General features: G+C 42.5%; 1 protein-coding gene across 7 annotated transcripts in view; it reads left to right on the top strand.

Annotated features, from left to right (window-relative positions):
- The window catches only part of LOC143032005 (uncharacterized), a 529,471-nt gene that overhangs the window by 19,058 nt on the left and 487,684 nt on the right, over positions 1 to 22,729 (top strand). For 6 of the 7 annotated variants that reach the window (XM_076196461.1, XM_076196463.1, XM_076196459.1 and 3 more), the window contains one exon: positions 1,971 to 2,091. The exons of the other annotated variant lie outside the window; for it this stretch is intronic. In XM_076196461.1, the coding sequence (XP_076052576.1) occupies positions 1,978 to 2,091 (114 nt within the window). In that variant the 5' untranslated portion in view covers positions 1,971 to 1,977. Of the gene's footprint in view, positions 1 to 1,970; positions 2,092 to 22,729 lie in introns of those variants that run through there. 7 annotated transcript variants of the gene reach the window in all.

The raw sequence follows: 22,729 nt of genomic DNA, 5'->3' as shown, positions 1-22,729 counted from the left end.
GGAGTAATTGGTGAGGAACAGTGTGAGTTTAGGACAGGTAGGGGTTGCGTATATCAGATTTTTGTGGTAAGACAGATATGTGAGAAAGGTATAGGAAAAGGTAAGGATGTTTTTTGGGCTTTTATGGATCTGGAAAAGGCTTATGACCGGGTAGACGGGAAGGCACTGTGGGAGGTATTACAGACATATGAGATAGGAAGAAAGTTGTTAAGAGCAGTCAAGAGTTTTTACGAGAGGAGTAGGGTGTGTGTTAGGATTAGAAATGAAGAGAGTGAGTGGTTTGAGGTAAAGGTGGGACTTGGTCAGAGATGTGTTCTGTCACCCTGGCTGTTCAATCTATACATGGATGGGGTGGTGCGAGAGGTAAATGCAAGGGTAGTGGGTCAGGGGTTGACGATGGTTAAAGAAAATGGAGAAAAGTGGGAGATAAGCCAGTTGTTGTTTGCTGACGACACTGCTTGTAGCAGGATCAGAGGAGGGAGTTAGTAACAGTTTGAGAAGGTGTGTGAAAGAAGGAAGTTGAAGATAAATGTGGGTAAATACAAGGTGATGAAATGTACAATGGGAGAGGATAGCAGCAAATTGGAAGTGAGACTAGTGGCAGTGGATAGCTTTAGATATTTGGGTGCAAATATGGCAGGAAAGGGAGGAATGGAGGGTGAGGTAGAATGTAGATTGAGAGAAGCAAGTAAATGCTTTGGTGGATTAAAAAGTGCAATGAGAAATAAACATTTGGGAATGGATGCTAAGAGGAGATTGTATGAAGGAGTGATTGTGCCAACAGCACTTTATAAGGCAGAAACATGGAATATAAGATAGGAAAAGTATAAATGAGTTTGAGATGAAATGCCTGAGAAGTATGTTAGGGGTTATTAGGCTAGATAAAGTGAGAAGTGAGGTGAAACGGGAGTTGGGAGAAGGGGTTTATGAGTGTTGGGATGGTTTGGACACATGGAAAGAATGAGTGAAGGAAGATAAGTGAAAGAGGTGTGGAAGGAGCGAACATGAGCGGTCGACCTAGGATGTGATGGATGGATGGATGGGGTAAAAGGGGCATTGGAAAGAGGGGAATGTCTGTTGAGGAAGGATGGAAGAAGATAGAAGATAGGGGTGAGTGGAGAAGAGTTGTATTTACCTAATTGTAGTATACAATTGTGTATGGATGATGCCGTGATGCATGGAAGGGAGGGTGGGGGATGGGTGTGGGTGAGGAAGTATGTGGAAATGATATTTTGATGCAGCCTAAAGGGATTTCTCCCCATCTTCTCCTTGTCTGCATGAGGGGACGAAGACGGGGGTCACTAATTAAATGAAGCGGCCTTGCTGCATTGCTTTTGACCCAGGGAGGGCAGTGGGCGAGCTGCAGGGATGACCCATCATCCAGGAGGAACCAAGAAAAGAGCAAGAGAGGGAGGGGTGGTGAGTGGGAGTGAAGTATGGGGGAATGAAATGGGTGGGAGTGGATTTATGTCTTTGAGTTTGGCCACCTCCCTTGTAAGGGGGGAAAAGCCCTTGACAGTATATGTACAGTATGTATAGTGTGTTATATCATTCTGGCTATAGAAATGTCTCAATGCAACTTTTGTTGTTCAGAATGGCTGTTGTGGTTCACTATATAATTTGAATTATTTTGTATTTACCTAGTTGTATTTTACGGGAAGGGGAGCTATGCTCGTGGTGTCCCGTCATCATATCTCATTTTATCTAAGCTATTTTTAAATTCTTGTATTGTTTTTGCACACACTACTGGTGTAGCTTTTGTGTGCTTTGGCAAAAAATTATGCCATAATTTGTTGCTCAGTGGCTGACATAAGTTAACATCAAGGATAATGTGGATACAGATGAGATAGGGACAGAAGATAATGGGTATTTGTGAGTGGATGTGACCTTAGTTTTAATTCTTCCAGCTAATGGTCATTTGAGATAGATTTAATAGATTTAGCTGATAACATTTGATATATTTATTTCAGTTTGATAATGCAGTTGCCTGTGCAGCTGCAGATGGCATCTCCAGCTGCAAAGGAGTGGCTGCAGAAGAGAAGAGAAGATGTTGAACCCTGGACACACTTTGTTAATACAAGCAAATTCAAGGTGAGTGATAAATATTATGTATAGAAAGACATGTTAAAAAAAATAATATATTACCTCTCATGTATATTTACCCACAAGAAATGAGCTATGCTCATGGGGTCCTGTTATGTATGCATTTACCTAACTGTAGTATGTAGGAAAATAGCAACGCTTGTTGGGTCCCATCTACTACTCTCCAATATGACATACCTATTCTCAAAATCATGTACAGTTCCAACTTAATCTATATCCTTAATTTCAATGATCATATTTAGATTTGAATTCATATTTGTCTGTCTTATGTGCACAGCCTCCCAAATAGTTCTGCCATATCACTTCTTTCTTCTCAGGTTCCATGTGGGTGGGGGTGCGGAGTTAGCTCCTTGATAGTTGGTATGGCTTATTATTTCTACTGCAATCCTTGGACCAACAATTCTGTAAGGGTTCTAACAGGGTAGAACATGGAGGAAGGGGGTACTGGGGTAGCCATCAGACAAGAACACGACATAGCAAGTGGAAACTCTGTTGAGAGCCTGTGATGGTGATCGTGTTCCTCTATTTTGTTATGAACAACACAAGGCAACAACAACTGGTAATGTGTTCCACTTGTTCACTGCCTTGTTTAGGAAGGTGAAGATATTTAATTTTTTTTTACTATTTGATGTGTCTGTGATGACACATATATATATACCAAAGGCTTTTCCCCCCTTACAAGTGAGCTTATAATATGAAGGAGTGATTGTGCCAACAGCACTGTAAGGGGCAGAAACATGGAACATAAGAGAGGAGGAGTTTGAATGAAATGTCTGAGAAGTATGATAGGGGTTGCTAGGCTAGATAGAGTGAGAAATGAGGAGGTTAGGAGGAGAACAGGGGTGGAAAGGGAGCTGGGACATAGGGTGGATGAAAGAGTATTGGGATGGTTTGGACACAGGGAAAGAATGGGTGAAGAAAGATTAGTAAAAGAAGTGTGGGAGGAGTGAATATGAGGGGTCGACCTAGGATGAGATGGATGGATGGGGTGAAAGGGGTATTACAAAAGAGAGGAATGTCTGTGGAGGAAGGATGGGAGAGGACAGAAGATAGGGGTGAATGGAGAGGGGTTGTGTATGGATGATGCTGTGATGCATGAGGGGCAGTGGGTGGGGGTGGGGGGTAAGGAAGTATGTATGAGAAAAATTTGACACAGCCCGAAGGGATTTCTTCCCGTCTTCTCCTTTTCTGCATGAGGGGACGGAGAGAGGGGGGTTGCCGAATTTATGAAGCGGCCTTGCTGTGGATGTGCTGTGTCTTGCAACACTGCTTCTGACCCAGGGCAGTGGACAGGATGCAGGGATGACCCGTCTTCCAGGAGGTGCCAAAATAATAGGGAGGGTGGAGGGGAGTGGAATATATAGGAAATAGAATGGGTGGGAGTGGTTTCTATGCCTTTTTCTTTTTGGGTACCCCCCCCCCCCCCATACAAGAGGGAAAAAGCCTTTGGTATGGTATATGGTACAAGGGAGGTAGCCAAAAACAAAAGCATAAAATCCACCCCACCTATTCCATTCACCCCCCTTCCTCCCTCTTATCTTGGCTGCTTCTGGAAGACAGGTTATCCCTGCAACTCACCCACTGCCCTGGGTTAGAAGCAGTGTTGCAAGACACAGCACATCCACAGCAAGCCTGCTTCATTAAATCGGCAAAAAAAAAAAAAAAAAGACCCTTTGACCCCTCCTGCAGGAATGGAGAAGATGGGGAGAAATCCCTTCAGGCTGCATCAATTTATTTTTCACACATACTCCCTCACCCCCCCATCTCCCACCCACTCCCTTTCATGCATCACAGCATCATCCATACACAACCATTCTCCATTCACCCCTATCTTCTGTCCTCTCCCATCCTTCCTCAACAGACATTCCCCTCTTTCCCAATGCCCTTTTCACCCCATCCACCCATCTCATCCTTGGTCGCCCCTTCATGTTCACTCCTTCCACACCTCTGTTACTAATCTTTCTTCACTCATTCTGTCCATGTGTCCAAACCAAAGGATTACAAAGGAAGAGCATGCCGGCAGGAGACCTTTTGGTCCATAACTAGGTTGGATGTGGAAAACATAGATAATAAACAGGTAGATAAAAGAATAAGATAAGTAAATAATGAAAAATGATGAACAAAAATAAGAATAATTGACAATAAATGAATAACTAGAAATAAACCATTAATAATAACAAATAAAATAAAAATGCCAGTTATTACAGCATATATCTTAGGTGCTTATCTAAATGAATCTTAAAACTACTTTTTTATAAGGAAAAATAGATTCAATACTCATTCATCAACCATATCTCCCAACTCCCTCATACTACATATTCTCCTTCCTGAATCACAACACAGTTTTAGGCCACTACACTCCACACTCTTCTAATAAATCTCACACAAAGAATATTAGATGGCATCAATTCAGATAGGCCCCATCACAGAACACTTCTTATAACATTAGACATTGGTAAAGCTTTTGATGCTATCCCCCTCCACAAAGTACATACATACATACATACATATACCAAGGCTTTTTCCCCCTTCCAAGGGAGGTAGCCACAAAAGGAAAGGCATAAAAACACTCCCACCCATTTCATCCCTAAATACACAACACACCCCTCCCACCCTTCCTCTCATCTGAGCACCTCCTGGATGACGGGTCATCCCTGAACCCTGCCCACCGCCCTGGGTCAGAAGCAGTGTCGCAAGACACAGTACATCCACAGCAAGGCCGCTTCATTTAATCGGCGACCCCCCCTCTCCGTCCCCCTTTGCATATAAGGAGAGGACGGGGAGAAATCCCTTCGGGCTGCGTCAAAATTTACTCACACATACTACCCCACCCCCCACCCCCCCGCCTATTCCTCCTCATGCAGTCACAACATCATCCATATACAACCATTCTCCACTCACCTCTGTCTTCCGTCCTCTCCCTTCCTTCCTCAACAGACATTCCCCTCTTCCCCAAAGCCCCCTTCACCCCATCCATCCACCTCATCCTAGGACGTCCCCTCATGTTCACTCCCTCCACATCTGCCTTCCATACCTCTTTTACTAGTCTTTCTTCACTCATTCTTTCCATGTGTCCAAACCATCCTAATATTCTTTCATCAACCCTCTCTCCCAAATCCTTTTTCACCCCTGTTCTCCTCCTCACCTCCTCATTTCTCACTCTATCTAGCCTAGTAACCCCCACCATACTTCTCAGACACCTCATCTCAAACACATTCAAACTCCTTCTCTCTTCTTCTCTTATGTTCCACGTTTCTGCCCCATACAGTGCTGTTGGCACAATCACTCCTTCATACAGTCTCCTCTTCGCATCCATTCCCAAATGTCTATTTCTCATTACACTCTTTAAGGGACTGTAGGAAGTGCTTATAGGTGAACGTGTCATAAAAGTTGTTCAATTTCTTTGGTGAACTTATGTATACTTACTCTATCGGAAAGAGTATTATTGCATACTAAATTGTTTTAGTAACATGTATATATTACGTGTAGTTAATTTTTTTCTTTCTTTTTTTATGATAGTATCTGTAATCACTGAAGTATCCACAGGCATAGGTAATCAGCCTACTATGTAGGAAATGAAAGATTAGAGTCTTGGAAACAACTTCATCAAGTTAGATTTTTTCCTACTCTCTTTTATTTTTTTTTATAATTTTTTCATTTTGAATAGTAGAAACTTCAGTGAAAATCTGCTATGATAAATTAAACAAAAAAATTAAGTTACAGTTTCCTTTGTTTTTCCTGATCAAATTAAAGAATTACTCTTTCTCTTTACAAATTCGAAAGAATGAATGAAATCGGACAAAAAGAAACAGAGATATGGCTATTTAAATATAAAAAACATAAACTTTTCAGGAGAGGCATTTAAAGTTTAAAGGAGTGCACCGGCATTTAAAATCCTCCGGCCGCGTACTCACTCGTGACATTGTCTATTTTTTTACGTTTCCGTTTAAAACTTTAAACAAAACTGAACTGGCTATCGAAAATTTGACTTAATTTCAATATACAGAATGTTTTTTCATGCAATGGGGTTGCCAGATGTCGCCAATAATTTATCTATTTCATTTTATATATAAGAACAGAAACGGAATTGAGCTGTAATATTTGGTCGAAGTGTTACAGCCATCATAGAGAATCTTTTGAATACCTGTTGGTAGAAAATAAGATAATACGATCGCATGCATGACTGGTAGGCTAACAGATACGCGACAGGGCGACATCCTTTCTCCTTTAGCTTTGAAGAGATACTGAGATCCTTGTGGTGATTGACGATTAGTGTTGGGCAAGTTGCCAGATATCTCAATATATATTAATTATAGTAAACAAAACAGAACTGGGTATCAAAATTTTGACTTTATTTCAATATACATAATGTTTTTTCATGCAATGGGGTTGCCAGAGGTTGCCCAAAATTTATCTATTTTATTTTATATATAAGAAAAGAAACGGAATTGAGCTGTAATATTTGGCTAAAGTGTTACCACCATCATAGAGAATCTTTTGAAATGTTTACCTAAAATTCGTTGATTTTCCAGAATTTTTCGTGTTTTCGCGCCCTACAGTCCCTTAAACCACCAAGGCATTTACTCGCTTCTCTCAATCTACATTCTACCTCCACCTTCACTCCACCTTTTCCTGCTACACTTGCACCCAAGTATCTAAAACTATCCACTTCCTCCAGTCGCTCTCCCTTAATGTTCACTTCCAGTCTACTGCCACTTTCACCCCTTGTACATCTCATCACCTTACTTTTACCCACATTTATCTTTAGCTTTCTTCTATCACATACTCTCCCAAACTCTGCCACCAGCTTCCTCAATCCCTCCTCTGACCCTGCCACAAGCGCAGTGTCGTCCGCAAACAACAGCTGGCTCACCTCCCACTTTTCTCCATTTTCTTTAACCATCTCCAATCCCTGACTCACTACCCTAGCATTTACCTCTCGCACCACCCCATCCATGTATAAGTTGAACAGCCAGGGCGACATAACGCATCCTTGACGAAGTCCCACCTTTACTTCAAACCACTCACTCTCTCCATTTCCAATCCTAACACATGCTCTACTACTCACATAAAAACTCTTGACAGCTCCCAAAAGCTTTCCTCCTATCCCATAAATCTGCATAACCTCCCACAGTGCCTTTCTGTCTACCCTATCATAGGCCTTTTCCAGATCCATAAAAGCCCAAAAAACATCCTTCCCCTTTCCTATAGCTTTCTCACATATCTGTCTTACCACAAAGATCTGATCTACACAACCTCTACCCGTCCTAAATCCACACTGTTCCTCACCAATTACTCCTTCTGTTCCTCTCCTAATCCTCTCAATTAAGATTCTCCCATAAGCCTTCCCTACTACACTCAACAGGCTAATCCCTCTGAAATTACTACATTCACACTTGTCCCCTTTTCCCTTGTAAAGAGGAACTATACAGGCACTACTCCAGTCCTCCGGTACTTTACCCTCTCTCCAGCAAACATTAAATAATCTCACCAACCAGTCCACCATCACTGAACCTCCCTTTTTCAGACATTCTGCATGACATCCATCCAGACCAGGTGCCTTACCTGCTTTCATCATCTTTACAACTGCCTTCACCTCATCCTTCCTTATTTCTCCTCCGTTCTCCTCACTCATCACTCTCATTTTCTTCGTATTTCCCACTGCAGCTATCTTTCCTTCCCTATCCTCCTTCACATTTAGCAACTCCCTAAAATATTCTGCCCATCTTCCCCTCACTGCCATCTCTTCCATTATCAACTCTCCATCTGTACCTTTTACCTTTTCTTCCCTACTTGATTCGCCTCCTCTTCCTCTCTTAATTTCTTTCCAAAACATCTTTTTATTACTTTCAAAATTTTCTGTCATACTCCTACCCCATTTCACATCTGCTCTCCTCTTTGCCTCCTTAACTTTTGCTTTACTTCTCTTTTCTTTTCTTTGTACGTCTCATATGACTCCCCTGTCCTCTTTTGTAACCAATCTGTGAATGCTCGCTTCTTCTCTTCTACAACCTTCTTTGTTTCCTCATCCCACCATTCACTACCCTTTCTTCTATTTCCCCCTGTCCTTCTTGTTCCACACACCATCCTTGCACACTTTAAGACTCCCTCCTTGAACCATCCCCATTCCTCCTCCACACCCATCTCTGCTCTATCCTTTACTCCCTCCCACTCCTCCTTCAGCTTCTTTTCGTACTCCTTCTCCTTTTCCTTTTCATTCAAGGAGTTCACTCTAAGAACCTCCCTACCTTTTGTCCCTTTCCTCCTTCTCCATCTATCCTCCACTCTCAACTTACCTTCCACCAAAAAATGATCTGATATTCCCCACCTTCTCCCCTTAGCACATGTACATCCTTAACTCTTCCTATCATAATCCTATTTACCACTACATAATCCATTAGCGCTCTATCTACCACCCTTCCCTCCACCACCCTCTCCCATGTGTACTTATGCTTGACTTTCTTCCGAAACACTGTATTTGCTATCATCAACTCTCTTTCTAGACACATTTCCACCATCAACTCTCCACTACGATTCTTTCCTGGAACTCCACACTTCCCAACCACTCCATCGATTGGACCATTTCCCACTCTAGCATTAAGGTCTCCCAGTACTATTACATTGACATTTCTTCCTAAACCCTCTATGCACTCATTTAAATCTATCCAAAAGGCCTCCCTTTCTTCCATGCTCTTCTCACTGCCCGGCCCATATGCACTTACAAAGACCCACATCTCCTTTCCCAGTTTCACCTTCATCCACATTATCCTTGAGGAAACCTCCTTCCACTCCACTACCCCTTTACCTATCTCCTCACTTACAAGAATAGCCACCCCTTCCCTCCCTCGCCCTCTCTTCACTCCTGATAACCTCCCACTTACACTCCCAAACATACACTCACCCTTCCCTTTCAACTTAGTTTCACTCAAAGCCAACACATCCAACTTTCTTCTCACAAACATACTACCTATCTCTTCCCTTTTACTCTCATCTGTACCACATCCACAAAGTAACAAACAAAATATATAACAAAGACATGCACAATAACACTAAAAGATACATACATACACCAAGGCTTTTTCCCCCCCTACTAGGGAGGTAGCCAAAAAAGGAAAAGGCATAAAATCATTCCCACCTATTCCATCCCCGAAAACACTCCACACCCCTCCACCCTCCCTCCCATCTTATCACCTCCTAGATGACGGGTCATCCCTGCACCCTGTCCACTGCCCTGGACACAGCACACACACTAAAAGATGGCTGGCCATTTATCTGGCAGGCAGAAATGCTTATGTGTCATATGATGGCCAATCATTGCACACCAGAAACATTAAGAATGGAGTACCACAGGGCTCTGTTCTATTCCCCACACTCTTTATTCTATACATGCATGATATACTTACACCAGACACCTCGGAAATACAAATCTCCTCCTATGCAGACGACATAACAATCACAATAATACAGCCATACCTTGATACACTCAACACATGGTTTATTACAAAGAGACTCAAAATAGCCCCAGCCAAATCCACAGCAACACTTTTCACCAACTGGACAAAAGAACACAGATATATTCCTCATCTCTATGTGGTGTAACATATGATATATCCATGTCATTTAAACAACACATCACAAACATAAAAAGTAAATGCACACCTAGACTCAATGCACTTAAATCAATTACTGAAACAACATTTGGACAAAACAAAGAAACTTACCTTAAAATAAACAATTGCATACACTCAGTGATGAATTATGCAAGTCCAGCAAGGGCACCTAATCTCAGTGAGACACACCTCAACACCCTTCAGACCATACAAAACATACATACATATACCAAGGCTTTTTCCCCCCCACTAGGGAGGTAGCCAAAAAGGAAAAGGCACAAAAATCATTCCCACCCATTCCATCCCCGAAAACACTCCACACCCCTCCACCCTCCCTCCCATCTTAGCACCTCCTAGATGACAGGTCATCCCTGCACCCTGTCCACTGCCCTGGGTCAGAAGCAGTGTCACAAGACACAGCACATCCACAGCAAGGCCGCTTCATTAAATCGGCGACCCCCCTCTCCGTCCCCCCATATAAAGGAGAGGACGGGGAGAAATCCCTTCGGGCTGCATCAAAATTTTGCTCACACACACTACCTCACCCCCCATCCCTCCGTCCATTCCACCTCATGCATCATAACATTTTCCATATACAACCATTCTCCATTCACCCGTCTTCTGTCCTCTCCCGTCCTTCCTCAACAGACATTCCCCTCTTCCCCAAAGCCCCCTTCATCCCATCCATCCATCTCATCCTAGGACGTCCCCTCATGTTCACTCCCTCCACATCTGCCTTCCATAACCTCCTTTACTAGTCTTTCTTCACTCATTCTTTCCATGTGTCCAAACCATCCTAATACTCTTTCATCAACCCTATCTCCTAACTCCCTTTCCACCCCTGTTCTCCTCACCTCCTCATTTCTCACTCTATCTAGCCTAGTAACCCCCATCATACTTCTCAGACACTTCATCTCAAACACATTCAAACTCCTTCTCTCTTCCTCTCTTATGTTCCATGTTTCTGCTCCATACAGTGATGTTGTCACAATCACTCCTTCATACAGTCTCCTCTTAGCATCCATTCCCAAATTTCTATTCCACCTTACACTTTTTATTCCACCATACAAAACAAAGCATTAAAAACAATTACAGGCTGCACATAAACACCTACAGACCACCTACACTATGAAACAAAAGTCCTCAAAGTCAAAGATCACCTTGACAAGAGAGAGACACAAACACTTGCTGCAGCCTCCACAAACACAGCACACCCACTACACTATATAGCAGAACACCCACACACCAAGAAATATAAAAAACACTCAAATATCTATATCACACACAAATACTCTCTTCTCTTCCTCCAAAACCACCAAATACCAGCCTCCGGAAACATATTCATGATCATATCACTCACTGCTCCATTAACACACTAAAGGACAACACACTGCTACATGCCAGACCCCCTGATAGCCATCCCTCTGAATCCTCTCTCCCACGAAAGGACACAGTCCACCTGACCAGACTGCGGTGCAGCCACCACCCAGCAGCCCTTCTAAGCTACCAGAAGAGGTTGGATGACTGCATTGTGGACAAATGCCCAGGATGTAACACTTCACCCCATACTATTCTAGTATATTTCGTTTTATGGAAAGGAGATGTAGAAGTTAAAAGCGACGACCAGCGTTCTTCTTTTCAAGGGGATCCTACTACTCAAAGAAAAAATAATAATAATAGATAAATATAATAAAAAAAAAATCAATAAAAATAAAAGTAGATTACCAACAATCCCTTGTATAACCAAACTAAGTTAATGTGTTACCATGATAGGCAGAAAAATATTAATTGTAAAGGTATATTGGTAACATGCATTCTTATTTGTTTGGCTTTACTTGGAAATTTTATTCATATAACCAAGACGGATATTATTTTTACTCGTTAATATTTACTTAAGTTTCCATATGTAAAAGACCCAGAAGACATGGAAATTTACTCGATCTGTTGATCACTAGCCACGAGAGTATGACAATTGTCGATATAGAAGTTGGTGAAACCATGGCAAATAGTAATCACAACTTAGATTCAAATTACTAAAGTACTTGTGTACTAGGTATTGGTATAATAGTTGTATTTACCTATTTGTATTTTACGGGACGAGAGCTATGCTTGTTGTGACCCATTTTTTATCTCTCCACATCCAGTTTATTCTTAAAATCTTGTATAGTTTTGGCACACACTGTTTCCCCATTTAGTTTGTTCCAGACATCAGTCCATGTGGGAAGCTATTCTTTTTCAAATCTCTTCTGTAACTGTCCTTCTTTAGCTTCTTTTCATGTCCTGTTTCTCTTGTCCCATTTTAATAAGTTGTCTAGAATTTCCTCCCTTTCATAATTCTGTAGATAATTAAATCACCTCATTCTCTTCTCTGTTCCAGTGTTGATAGATGTAACTTATCCAATCTTTGTTCATATGTCAAAATTAAAAGTGTAGGTGCCATTTTTGTTGCTGCTCTTTTTTCTTTCTTTCTTTCTTTACTAGGTGCCCATAGTGTCGCAGCATACTCTAATTTAGGTCTTATCAATGTAATTAATATTTTCTCCATTTCTTCATCCATGTAGTCAAAGGCCACTCTCATTGATCTTATAAGTTTAAAGTTTCTCCAACTAGTTTATTGACATGTTTATCAGGTGTCAAGTCACTAGAGATAATTACTCCTAGGTCCCTTTCGGAGTCGACTTGTTTGACTTCCTTAGTACCAATTTTATATTGACCCGATATTCTATTTTTGCTTTTTCCAAATTCCATTGTACTGCATTTCTTAATGTTAAAGTTCACTTCACACTTCTGACTCCATTTCCATATTCTATCCAGGTCTGCTTATAGCAATCTGCAGTCTTCTTCTGTGCTTGCTCTCTTAAGTAATTTGGCATCATCAGCAAAGAGGTTCATGTAATACCTCACTCCCTCATCCATATCATTTATATAAATGGGAAACATTAAAGGAGCCAATACAGAGCCCTGTGGGATGCCACTTATCATATCTTCCCAGTTCGAGTTCTTGTCTCTAAGTACCACTCTCATTTTTCTCCCACTCGAGAAATCTCTCATCCATTCCAGTAGCTTACCTTGTATTCCTCCTATTATTTCAATTTTTCTTATTAGCTTTTTATGTGGTACTTTGTCAAAAGCCTTCTGCAAGTCTAAGAAGGCACAATCAGCCCAGCCATCTCTTTCTTGTATTATTTCTATTAATCTTGAGTACATACATCATACCAAGGCTTTTTACCCCTTACCAGGGAGGTAACCAAAAAGGACAAGGCATAAAATCATTCCCACCCATTCCATCCCCGAAAACACTCCACACCCTTCCACACTTCCTCCCATCTTAGCACCTCCTAGATGACGGGTCATCCCTGCACCCTGTCCACTGCCCTGGGTCAGAAGCAGTGTCGCAAGACACAGCACATCCACAGCAAGGCCGCTTCATTAAATCGGCGACCCCCCCTCTCCGTCCCCCCATATAAAGGAGAGGACGGGGAGAAATCCCTTTGGGCTGCGTCAAAATTTTTGCTCACACACACTACCTCACCCCCCATTCCCCCGTCCATTCCACCTCATGCATCACAACATTTTCCATATACAACCATTCTCCATTCACCCCTGTCTTCTGTCCTCTCCCATCCTTCCTCAACAGACATTCCCCTCTTCCCCAAAGCCCCCTTCACCCCATCCATCCATCTCATCCTAGGACGTCCCCTCATGTTCACTTCCTCCACATCTGCCTTCCATACCTCCTTTACTAGTCTTTCTTCACTCATTCTTTCCATGTGTCCAAACCATCCTAATACTCTTTCATCAACCCTATCTCCCAACTCCCTTTCCACCCCTGTTCTCCTCCTCACTTCCTCATTTCTCACTCTATCTAGCCTAGTAACCTCCATCATACTTCTCAGACACTTCATCTCAAACACATTCAAACTCTCTCTTTCTCTCTTATGTTCCATGTTTCTGCTCCATACAGTGATGTTGTCACAATCACTCCTTCATACAGTCTCCTCTTAGCATCCATTCCCAAATTTCTATTCCTCATTACACTTTTTAAACCACCAAGGCATTTACTCTCTTCTCTCAATCTACATTCTACCTCCACCTTCACTCCACCTTTTCCTGCCACATTTGCAACCAAATATCTAAAACTATCCACTTCCTCCAGTTGCTCTCCCTTAATGCTCACTTCCAGATTACTGCCACTTCCAGCCCTTGTACATCTCATCACCTTACTTTTACCCACACTTATCTTCAGCTTGCTTCTATCACACACTCTCCCAAACTGTCACCAACTTCCTCAATCCCTCCTCTGATCCTGCCACAAGCACAGTGTCGTCCACAAACAACAGCTGGCTCACCTCCCACTTTTCTCCATTTTCCTTAACCATCTCCAATCCCTGACCCACTACCCTTGCATTCACCTCTTGCACCACTCCATCCATGTATAAGTTGAACAGCCAGGGTGACATAACACATCCCTGACGAAGTCCCACCTTTACCTCAAAGCACTCACTCTCTCCATTTCTAATCCTGACACAAGCTCTACTACTCTCATAAAAACTCTTGACAGCTCCGAGAAGCTTTCCTCCTATCCCGTATATCCGCATAACCTCCCACAGTGCCTTTCTGTCTACCCTGTCGTAAGCCTTTTCCAGATCCATAAAGGCCCAGAAAACATCCTTCCCCTTTCCTATAGCTTTCTCACATATCTGTCTTACCACAAAAATCTGATCTACACAACCTCTACCTGTCCTAAACCCACACTGTTCCTCACCAATTACTCCCTCTGTTCCTCTCCTAATCCTCTCAATCAAGATCCTCCCATAAGCCTTCCCGACTACACTTAACAAGCTACAAGTACAGGGAAAAGAAAAGAGAAGTAAAGAAAAAGGTAAAGGAGGCAAAGAGGAGAGCAGATGTAAAATGGGGTAAGAGTATGACAGAAAATTTTGAAAGTAATAAAAAGATGTTTTGGAAAGAAATTAAGAAAGGAAGAGGAGGCGAATCAAGTAGAGATGAAAAGGCAAAAGGTGCAGATGGAGAGATAATAATGGAGGAGAAGGCAGTAAGGGGAAGATGGGCAGAATATTTTAGGGAGTTGCTTAATGTGAAGGAGGATAGGGAGGGAAAGATAGCTGCAGTGGGAAATGCTAAGAAATTAATCTTGAGTAAAAACATATTAATTGTGTGATACACAATCTTCCACTTCTAAAGCCAAATTGTTTAGGGTTTAGTATTTTATTCTCTTCCAAGTGTTTGATCCATTTGTTCCTAATAACTTTTTCACATATTTTTGCTACTGTGCTTGTAAGAGATACCGGTCTGAAGTTTGTAGGATTTTCTTTGTTTCCTCCTTTGTATATTGGTACAATGTTTGCATTTTCCAATCTTGTAGTACCTTTCCTTCTTTGAGTGAGAAATCTATTATCTTGTATAATTTGTCTGTTAGTTTAGCTGTACACTCTTTCAATATCCAATTTGCAATTCCATCCGGTCCATGTGATTTCCTAACATCTAGGTTTTATATTTTGTCTCATTTCTTTCTGCGTGACCCTTAATTTATGTCTTTCATTTTAGGGATATTTCTCGTTGTCCATCTTCCCAAATTTGTGAGCTTTCAATTGTAAAAACAGACCTGAAATGTCTGATCATAACTTAAGCCATTTCTATGTCATCTATATATTCTTTATCTCTTTCACGCAGTTTCACTATTTTGTGTTTGTCTTTTAATTTATCATTTACATATCTGTAAAGGAGTTTTCAACAAAATGAAATACAATTTATACATATACAAAATTTTTACAAAATTACTTGTTGTAAAGGGAGAACATGAAGCAAAGCTTATGGGAAATTGCTCTCCCTTTACGGAAAGAATTATTTTTATTTTATATATTTATTTTTGTTACATGTTAGTATGATATATATGTATATATATACATATATATATATATATATATATATATATATATATATATATATATATATATATATGTATATATATATTTGCAATGAGATGTGACACGACGCCTGCTAACTCTGACCTCACGTAGGAATCGGGGTCCCGTGTGAGCATCGCATCTTCTGGGGGTCAGGTGAGAGGTGAGAGGTCAAGTCGATTGTTGACATGACGATAATTGCTTACTGTGCGGATGCGGGTCACTGTCACCTGCAGGAACAAGAAAAAAAGAATGGCAGACTTGGTTGATCCTTCCATTTGTCTATTATATCTTTCTCGTAGTTTCTTTCTCGTAGTTTTTTCTAAGTTTTATATGTGTTTATTACACATGTACGAGCTGTCTATTAGTTTTACATGAACTAGTGTATTAGTACTATTGTACTAGTAAACTTATACTAATGTACCAGTGCTAGTGTAACAATACTAGTGTACTTGTACTAATATACTAGTACTAATGTAGTAGTACTAGTACTAGCATTAGTAACTGTTACTAGTGTATTAGTGCTAGTGTACTAGTATTAGTGAACTACTACGAGTGTACTAGGGTATTAGTACTAGTGTTCTCGTGTATTAATACAGGTGTACTAATTTTCTTGTATACTTGTATTAGTTAAACATTATAATTTACCAGTGTACTAGAACTAGTATATTAGTGTACTAATATAGTAGTACTAGTGCACATGTACTAGTGTTTTAGTATATCATACATATACCATGGCTTTTTCCCCCTTACAAGGGAGGTAGCCAAAAAGGGAAATGCATAAAATCATTCCCACCCATTTCATCCCTGAATACACTCCACACCCCTCCCACCCTCCCTCTTATCTGAGCACCTCCTGGATGATGGGTCATCCCTGCACCTTGCCCACTGCTCTAGGTCAGAAGCAGTGTCGCAAGACACAGCACATCCACAGCAAGGCCGCTTCATTAAATCGGCGACCCTCCCTCTCCGTCCCCCCTTGCATAAAAGGAGAGGATGGGGAGAAATCCCTTCGGGCTGCGTCAACTTTTGCTCACACATACTACCTCACCCCCCACCCCACCCATTCCACCTCATGCAATCACAACATCATCCATATACAACCATTCTCCATTCACCCCTGTCTTCTGTCCTCTCCCGTCCTTCCTCAACAGACATACCCCTCTTCCCCAAAGCCCCCTTCACCCCATCCATCCACCTCATCCTAGGACGTCCCCTCATGTTCAATCCTTCCACATCTGCCTTCCATACCTCTTTTACTAGTCTTTCTTCACTCATTCTTTCCATGTGTCCAAACCATCCTAATATTCTTTCATCAACCCTATCTCCCAGCTCCTTTTCCACCCCTGTTCTCCTCCTCACCTCCTCATTTCTCACTCTATCTAGCCTAATAACCCCCACCATACTTCTCAGACACCTCATCTCCTTCAGACACCTTCAAACTCCTTCTCTCTTCTCTTATGTTCCATGTTTCTGTCCCACACAGTGCTGTTGGCACAATCACTCCTTCATACAGTCTCCTCTTCGCATCCATTCCCAAATGTCTATTCCTCATTACACTCTTTAATCCACCAAGGCATTTACTTACTTCTCTCAATCTACATTCTACCTCCACCTTCACTCCACCTTTTCCTGCCACATTTGCACCCAAGTATCTAAAACTATCCACTTCCTCCAGTCGCTCTCCCTTAATGCTCACTTCCAGTCTACTGCCACTTTCACCCCTTGTACATCTCATCACCTTACTTTACCCACATTTATCTTTAGCTTTCTTCTATCACATATTCTCTCAAACTCTGCCACCAACTTCCTCAATCCCTCTTCCGATCCTGCCTCAAGCGCAGTGTCGTCCGCAAACAATAGCTGGCTCACCTCCCACTTTTCTCCATTTTCTTTAACCATTTCCAATCCCTTTCCCACTACCCTTGCATTCACCTCTCGCACCACCCCATACATGTTGAACAGCCAGGGCGACAAAAACAAGAAAGGCTGTCCCCAAAGTCCGTGTGACGGATAAAGAGATTGCTGCCATTGGTCGCATTAACATTCAGTACTTCAAAATTCCTCCAGCATTAGAACCTATCATCTACAATCCACTGGTTCGCACGACAGAAGAGGATCCAACATCAGAGTTAGATATACTGTGGAAGACATCGTTACCTCCCACTCTCCAAGGCCATCATGGTTTGGTATGATGCAGTTCCTGCATCGAGGTCAACCCCCAGGAAAAGCTTCTGTGACAGTCCTTCCAATGATTGACCTTGATCCCAGTCAAGCTTCATGTATCTACTCTACAATGAAGTTTGTGTCTACCCAAGCTCAACTATACGACGTTACTCCAGTCCTCACATTCGACCAACCCTTGTACTGGAAAGCTTTAACGATTATAATATAGGTCTCAATCAAATGACAGTGATCTCAAGCGCATAGTCCTCAGGCTTGGGGGATTTCAAATGCAGATGAGCTTTCTTGGGAGCATAGGTCACTTAATGGCAGGCTCGGGACTGCAAGAGTTGCTCGAAGTGGTATATGCTGGAAACACAGTGCCCCACATGATGACAGGCAAAGCTGTTTCCATAGCAGTGCGGGGACATACGCTGGTAGATGCTGCACTAAACACCATTTTGGTTGCTGATGCCTACAATGTGCTTGTGCCAACCAAAGACACAGTTCAGGAACCACAAGTGGCAACTGCTGATACTGAGACAGATAATGTAGAACCACAAGATATTCCTTCAGATACAGTGACGACTGACATAACTACAGCAAGTGAAGTGTATGACAGAGCAATGTCCTCTTCCCTCTCAGTGGAAGAAGTTTGTTCTGCAAAAGTGTTGCAAAGAATCCAGACTGAACTTGACAACAAAAAGGATATGATGACTATGCCAACAGCAAAACTCTGGTTGCAGTATCTCAATATGGTGGACATCTTGCGGAAATTTATTAAAGCTGAAAGAACAGGGAACTGGAGCTTACTCCTCCAATGTGTGCACGATATGCTTCCCTACCTTGCCGCTTCTGGACACCGACCGACAGTATACAAAGTCTGCATATGTATACCTGCAAATGATGACCAAACTACCAAATACGCATCTGGATGTGTATAAGAAGTTCCAAGAGGGATACCACGTTGTGCAGCGCAGTGATAGATACTGGGCAGGGCTCTCCACAGATCTGATCATCGAACAGGTTTTGATGAGAAGTATAAAGACGCATGGGGGGCCTAACTCGAGGAAAAGGGATGACAGAGACTCGGCGCTTACTGTGGGTCCTATCCATGCCAGCATGCGCAAACATCAACGATGCAATGCAGAAGTTCAGCGGGGTCTCCTACGAAACCAGCAACCAGCACAAAGATATTTCGAAGGCTAGACAGGCCAGAGATGTCAAGGACACCCTCGATCTTATCAGCTATCTGAAGGAAAGGGTCCATTCAAGGAGAATACCTCACTTCACAACATTGCTAATGGCATGGCCGCTCAGGACGGAGTCAATGTTGACCAAGCAAAAGAAATTGGAGACAAGATTCTTGTGAGCATGGCAGGGAAATAATCTGTGGAAGAATTCACCTTCCGAAAAGCCGATGAAGCAATGACACTTGCATCCAGATCAACTGTCAAAGTCAGAGGGGAATCTGTAGTAGTGGATCCACAATTGGTGTTCCAGCGACTGGTAATTGTAGGTGAACGGTGCGAAGACTTGTCAACGTTATTTAAGTTCAAACTCTGTAGCCACCCTCCTGCCTTATTTGACTCGTCATCCCTTCCATCGCAGGCCAATAAGGCAGTCCTTGCTGATGTTCTGTGGAAGTCTATAGATGAACAACGTGAGCCGAGTGGAGACCAAGTCCAATATGTCCTTGATGGCGGCGCGCTACTCCATCGGATTCCCTGGCCAAGAGGTTCCACATATGATAGTGTGTGTCAGATTTATGTCAGATATGTGACACAGAAATATGGAGCTGCTGTCATTGTTTTTGATGGCTACAGAGATGAACCCACAACTAAAGATGCCACACAACAAAGAAGAACAGGAACCTGCTCTAGTTTGACCGTAAACTTTGGTGGTGATATGATCATCCAATCCAAGAAGGAGGACTTCCTGAACAACAAGACAAACAAACAGCGCTTCATACATTTTCTCAGCGACAAACTAGAAAGGGCTGGATGCAGCACAGAACACGCAAAGCATGATGCTGATGTCCTCATTGTTCAAACAGCCCTTGCCTTTGCCAGAACAAGAGATACGGTTCTCATTGGTGACGACACAGATTTGTTGGTCCTACTGTTGTATCACGCTGATATGACCGCAAACGAACTGTTTCTGGTATCAGAGTCAAAGCAAGCCACCAAATCGAGAAGGGTATGGTGCATAAAGCAGTCGAAAGAGTTGCTGGGTCCTCAGATTTGCGACCATCTGCTCTTTGTCCATGCTATTCTTGGCTGCGATACCACTAGTCGCCCGTTTGGATTGGGAAAAGGTTTGGCAGTGAAGAAGGTGAAGACTGATTCCCTGTTTCGTGAGCAATCAGAGATGTTCCACAAATCAGAGCAAACACTGGAGGACATAACTGCTGCAGGAGAGAAAGCTCTGGTATCACTGTACGGTGGTACCAGAGAGGAAGGACTGGACAGCTTAAGATACAAGCGGTTCTGTGACAAGATTTCCAAGAGCACATCTTCCGTGGAACCACAAACATGAGCAGCTGCAAGATTCCATAGCCTCCGTGTCTATTACCAGGTAATGGAGTGGAAAGGAACATGTGTCAACATGAAGCCACAAGATTGGGGATGGCACATTGTGGACAGAAGGTACATGCCTATACAGACAGATCAGCCCGCAGCACCACCGGAGACACTGGATGTCATCTGTTGTAGCTGCAAGAAAAACTGCAAAACAAGGAGGTGCACATGCCAAATACATGGTCTCCATTGCACTGCCGTGTGTAGAGAATGTCGTGGTACAAGTTGTTCTAACTCACAGGTGCCAGATTGATCAGATAATGTAGACGACGACGCTTAAGCCGGATACCGCAAAGTGGCACAACTGGAATTGACACTCTTGAAATTAATGTTGATGATCTGTTGTTGAAACATAGGCTTACTGTTGTTCATGAGTATGATAATAAACTTATCTCTGGCTACAATCATGTTTTCCTACATTTCAGTAGGCCCTAGGTTAAAAAATGCACCGAAAATATAAAATGTTGAGCAAATACATTTTAAAAATAGACATTCTTTCCAGCATATTGGATTTTTGGCTATAAATTCTTTATCCAATAAAAATGTAACCTATTCCACGTGAATTCTTGTGTTCAAAAACCCCATTTTAGCACTTTAGATGACTCAATTATTACATCTAAATGCGGAGATATGGCAAATTATCGAAAATTGGCGGCCATATTGGATTTATGCAAATTAGACATATTTCCTCAACGTGGATTTCTTAGGACTTTTAGTGTGATGTTCTAGACACCTCATGGGCAGGCATGCCCTGTGGTGAAAACAATTCTCTTGCAATTTGTTCCAAGTTGGGCCCTAAAATGTGCTATATTGCCTGGACTACATCATTATTATTATTGTTATTGTTATTATTATTATTATTACTACTTGACGCAGCCCGAAGGGATTTCTCCCCGTCCTCTCCATTATATGGGGGGACGGAAAGGGGGGGTCACCGATTTAATGAAGCAGCCTTGCTGTGGATGTGCTGTGTCCTGTGACACTGCTTCTGACCCAGGGCAGTGGACAGGGTGCAGGGATGACCCGTCATCTAGGAGGTGCTAAGATGGGAGGGAGGGTGGAGGGGTGTGGAGTGTTTTTGGGGATGAAAAGGGTGGGAATGTTTTTGTGCCTTGTCCTTTTTGGCTACCCCCCTGGTAAGGGGGAAAAAAGCCTTGGTATATGTATCAGGGTTCCCACGGTCCTTGAAAATTCTGGAAAGTCCTGGAAAAAAAGTGATTCTGGAAAGTCATGGAAAAGTCCTGAAATTCTGCCAAAAATCAAGTGGTCCTGGAATTAGGACTACCAGCTAAAAAAGTCATTGAAAGTCCTTGAATTCAGTGTTGCATGGATGTTGGTTGTGCTCAATATTCTACAGTGTGCAGTGTCTGACATAGCAAACATAGGAGTTTCCGCTCTGAGAAGTCACATGAAAAGCAACTTTCATAACAGGATCAGCCAGTCAAGGCAAAACCCATCAGCAATCCGCAACTTCTTTGGAAAGAAGCAAGACGAAAAGGCAGATAATGCTGCAGCCAATGTCACCTCCAGTGCACCAGTTGCTAGTACAAGTACAGCTCCACAAAGATCAGAGGTTGCAGCTGCTGTGTCAGATGCTGCCCTCCACGCAGAGGTTCTCTGGGCTCTGAAGCTTGTTATGAGCAACTACTCATTCAATTCATCATCTGATGTGGGCATGTTGTTCCCAAGAATGTTTCCGGACAGCCAAATTGCTAAAACTTTCTCATGTGGTGCTACAAAGTGTGCTTATCTAGTTTGTTTTGGCCTGTCTCCATATTTCCATGATCTGCTAGTGGAGAAAGTCAGAAGTGCGGAGTGCTATACCATATCCTTTGATGAGTGCATGAACCCTGTTTCACAGAATGAACAAATGGACTTCATAGTCCGTTACTGGGACAATGATTCTGGTCAGGTCAGTGTAAGGTACTTTGGGTCACAGTTCTTGGGGCATGCTCGAGCAAGCGACCTACTCAACAACTTCAAGGAAGGGACACAACAACTAGATCCCAAGCGTCTGCTTCAGGTGTCAATGGATGGACCTAACGTCAATTGGAAATTTTTCAATGACCTGCAACAGGAGCGCAAAACACAGGATCTCCCAGAACTTCTGAACATCGGAAGCTGTGAACTCCACACTGTCCACGGAAGCTTGCAGAAAGGGGCCAACGAGACTGGATGGAAGATTGGAAACCTGCTAAGGTCTCTGTGGCAGCTCTTCCATGATACCCCCGCAAGAAGAGAGGATTTCACCACTATCACAGGGAGCAAGCTGTACCCATTGCAATTTTGCCAGCACAGATGGGTGGAGGATGCAAAGGTTGCAGAGCGTGCGTTGCAGATGTGGCCC

Source organism: Oratosquilla oratoria, chromosome 12 (assembly GCF_046742065.1).
Source record: "Oratosquilla oratoria isolate Oo_2021 chromosome 12, ASM4674206v1, whole genome shotgun sequence".
In the NCBI taxonomy this organism is placed as follows: Eukaryota; Metazoa; Arthropoda; class Malacostraca; order Stomatopoda; family Squillidae; genus Oratosquilla; species Oratosquilla oratoria.
The sequence above is the reverse complement of the archived record's forward strand: the minus strand, read 5'-3'. Positions and strand labels throughout refer to the sequence as shown.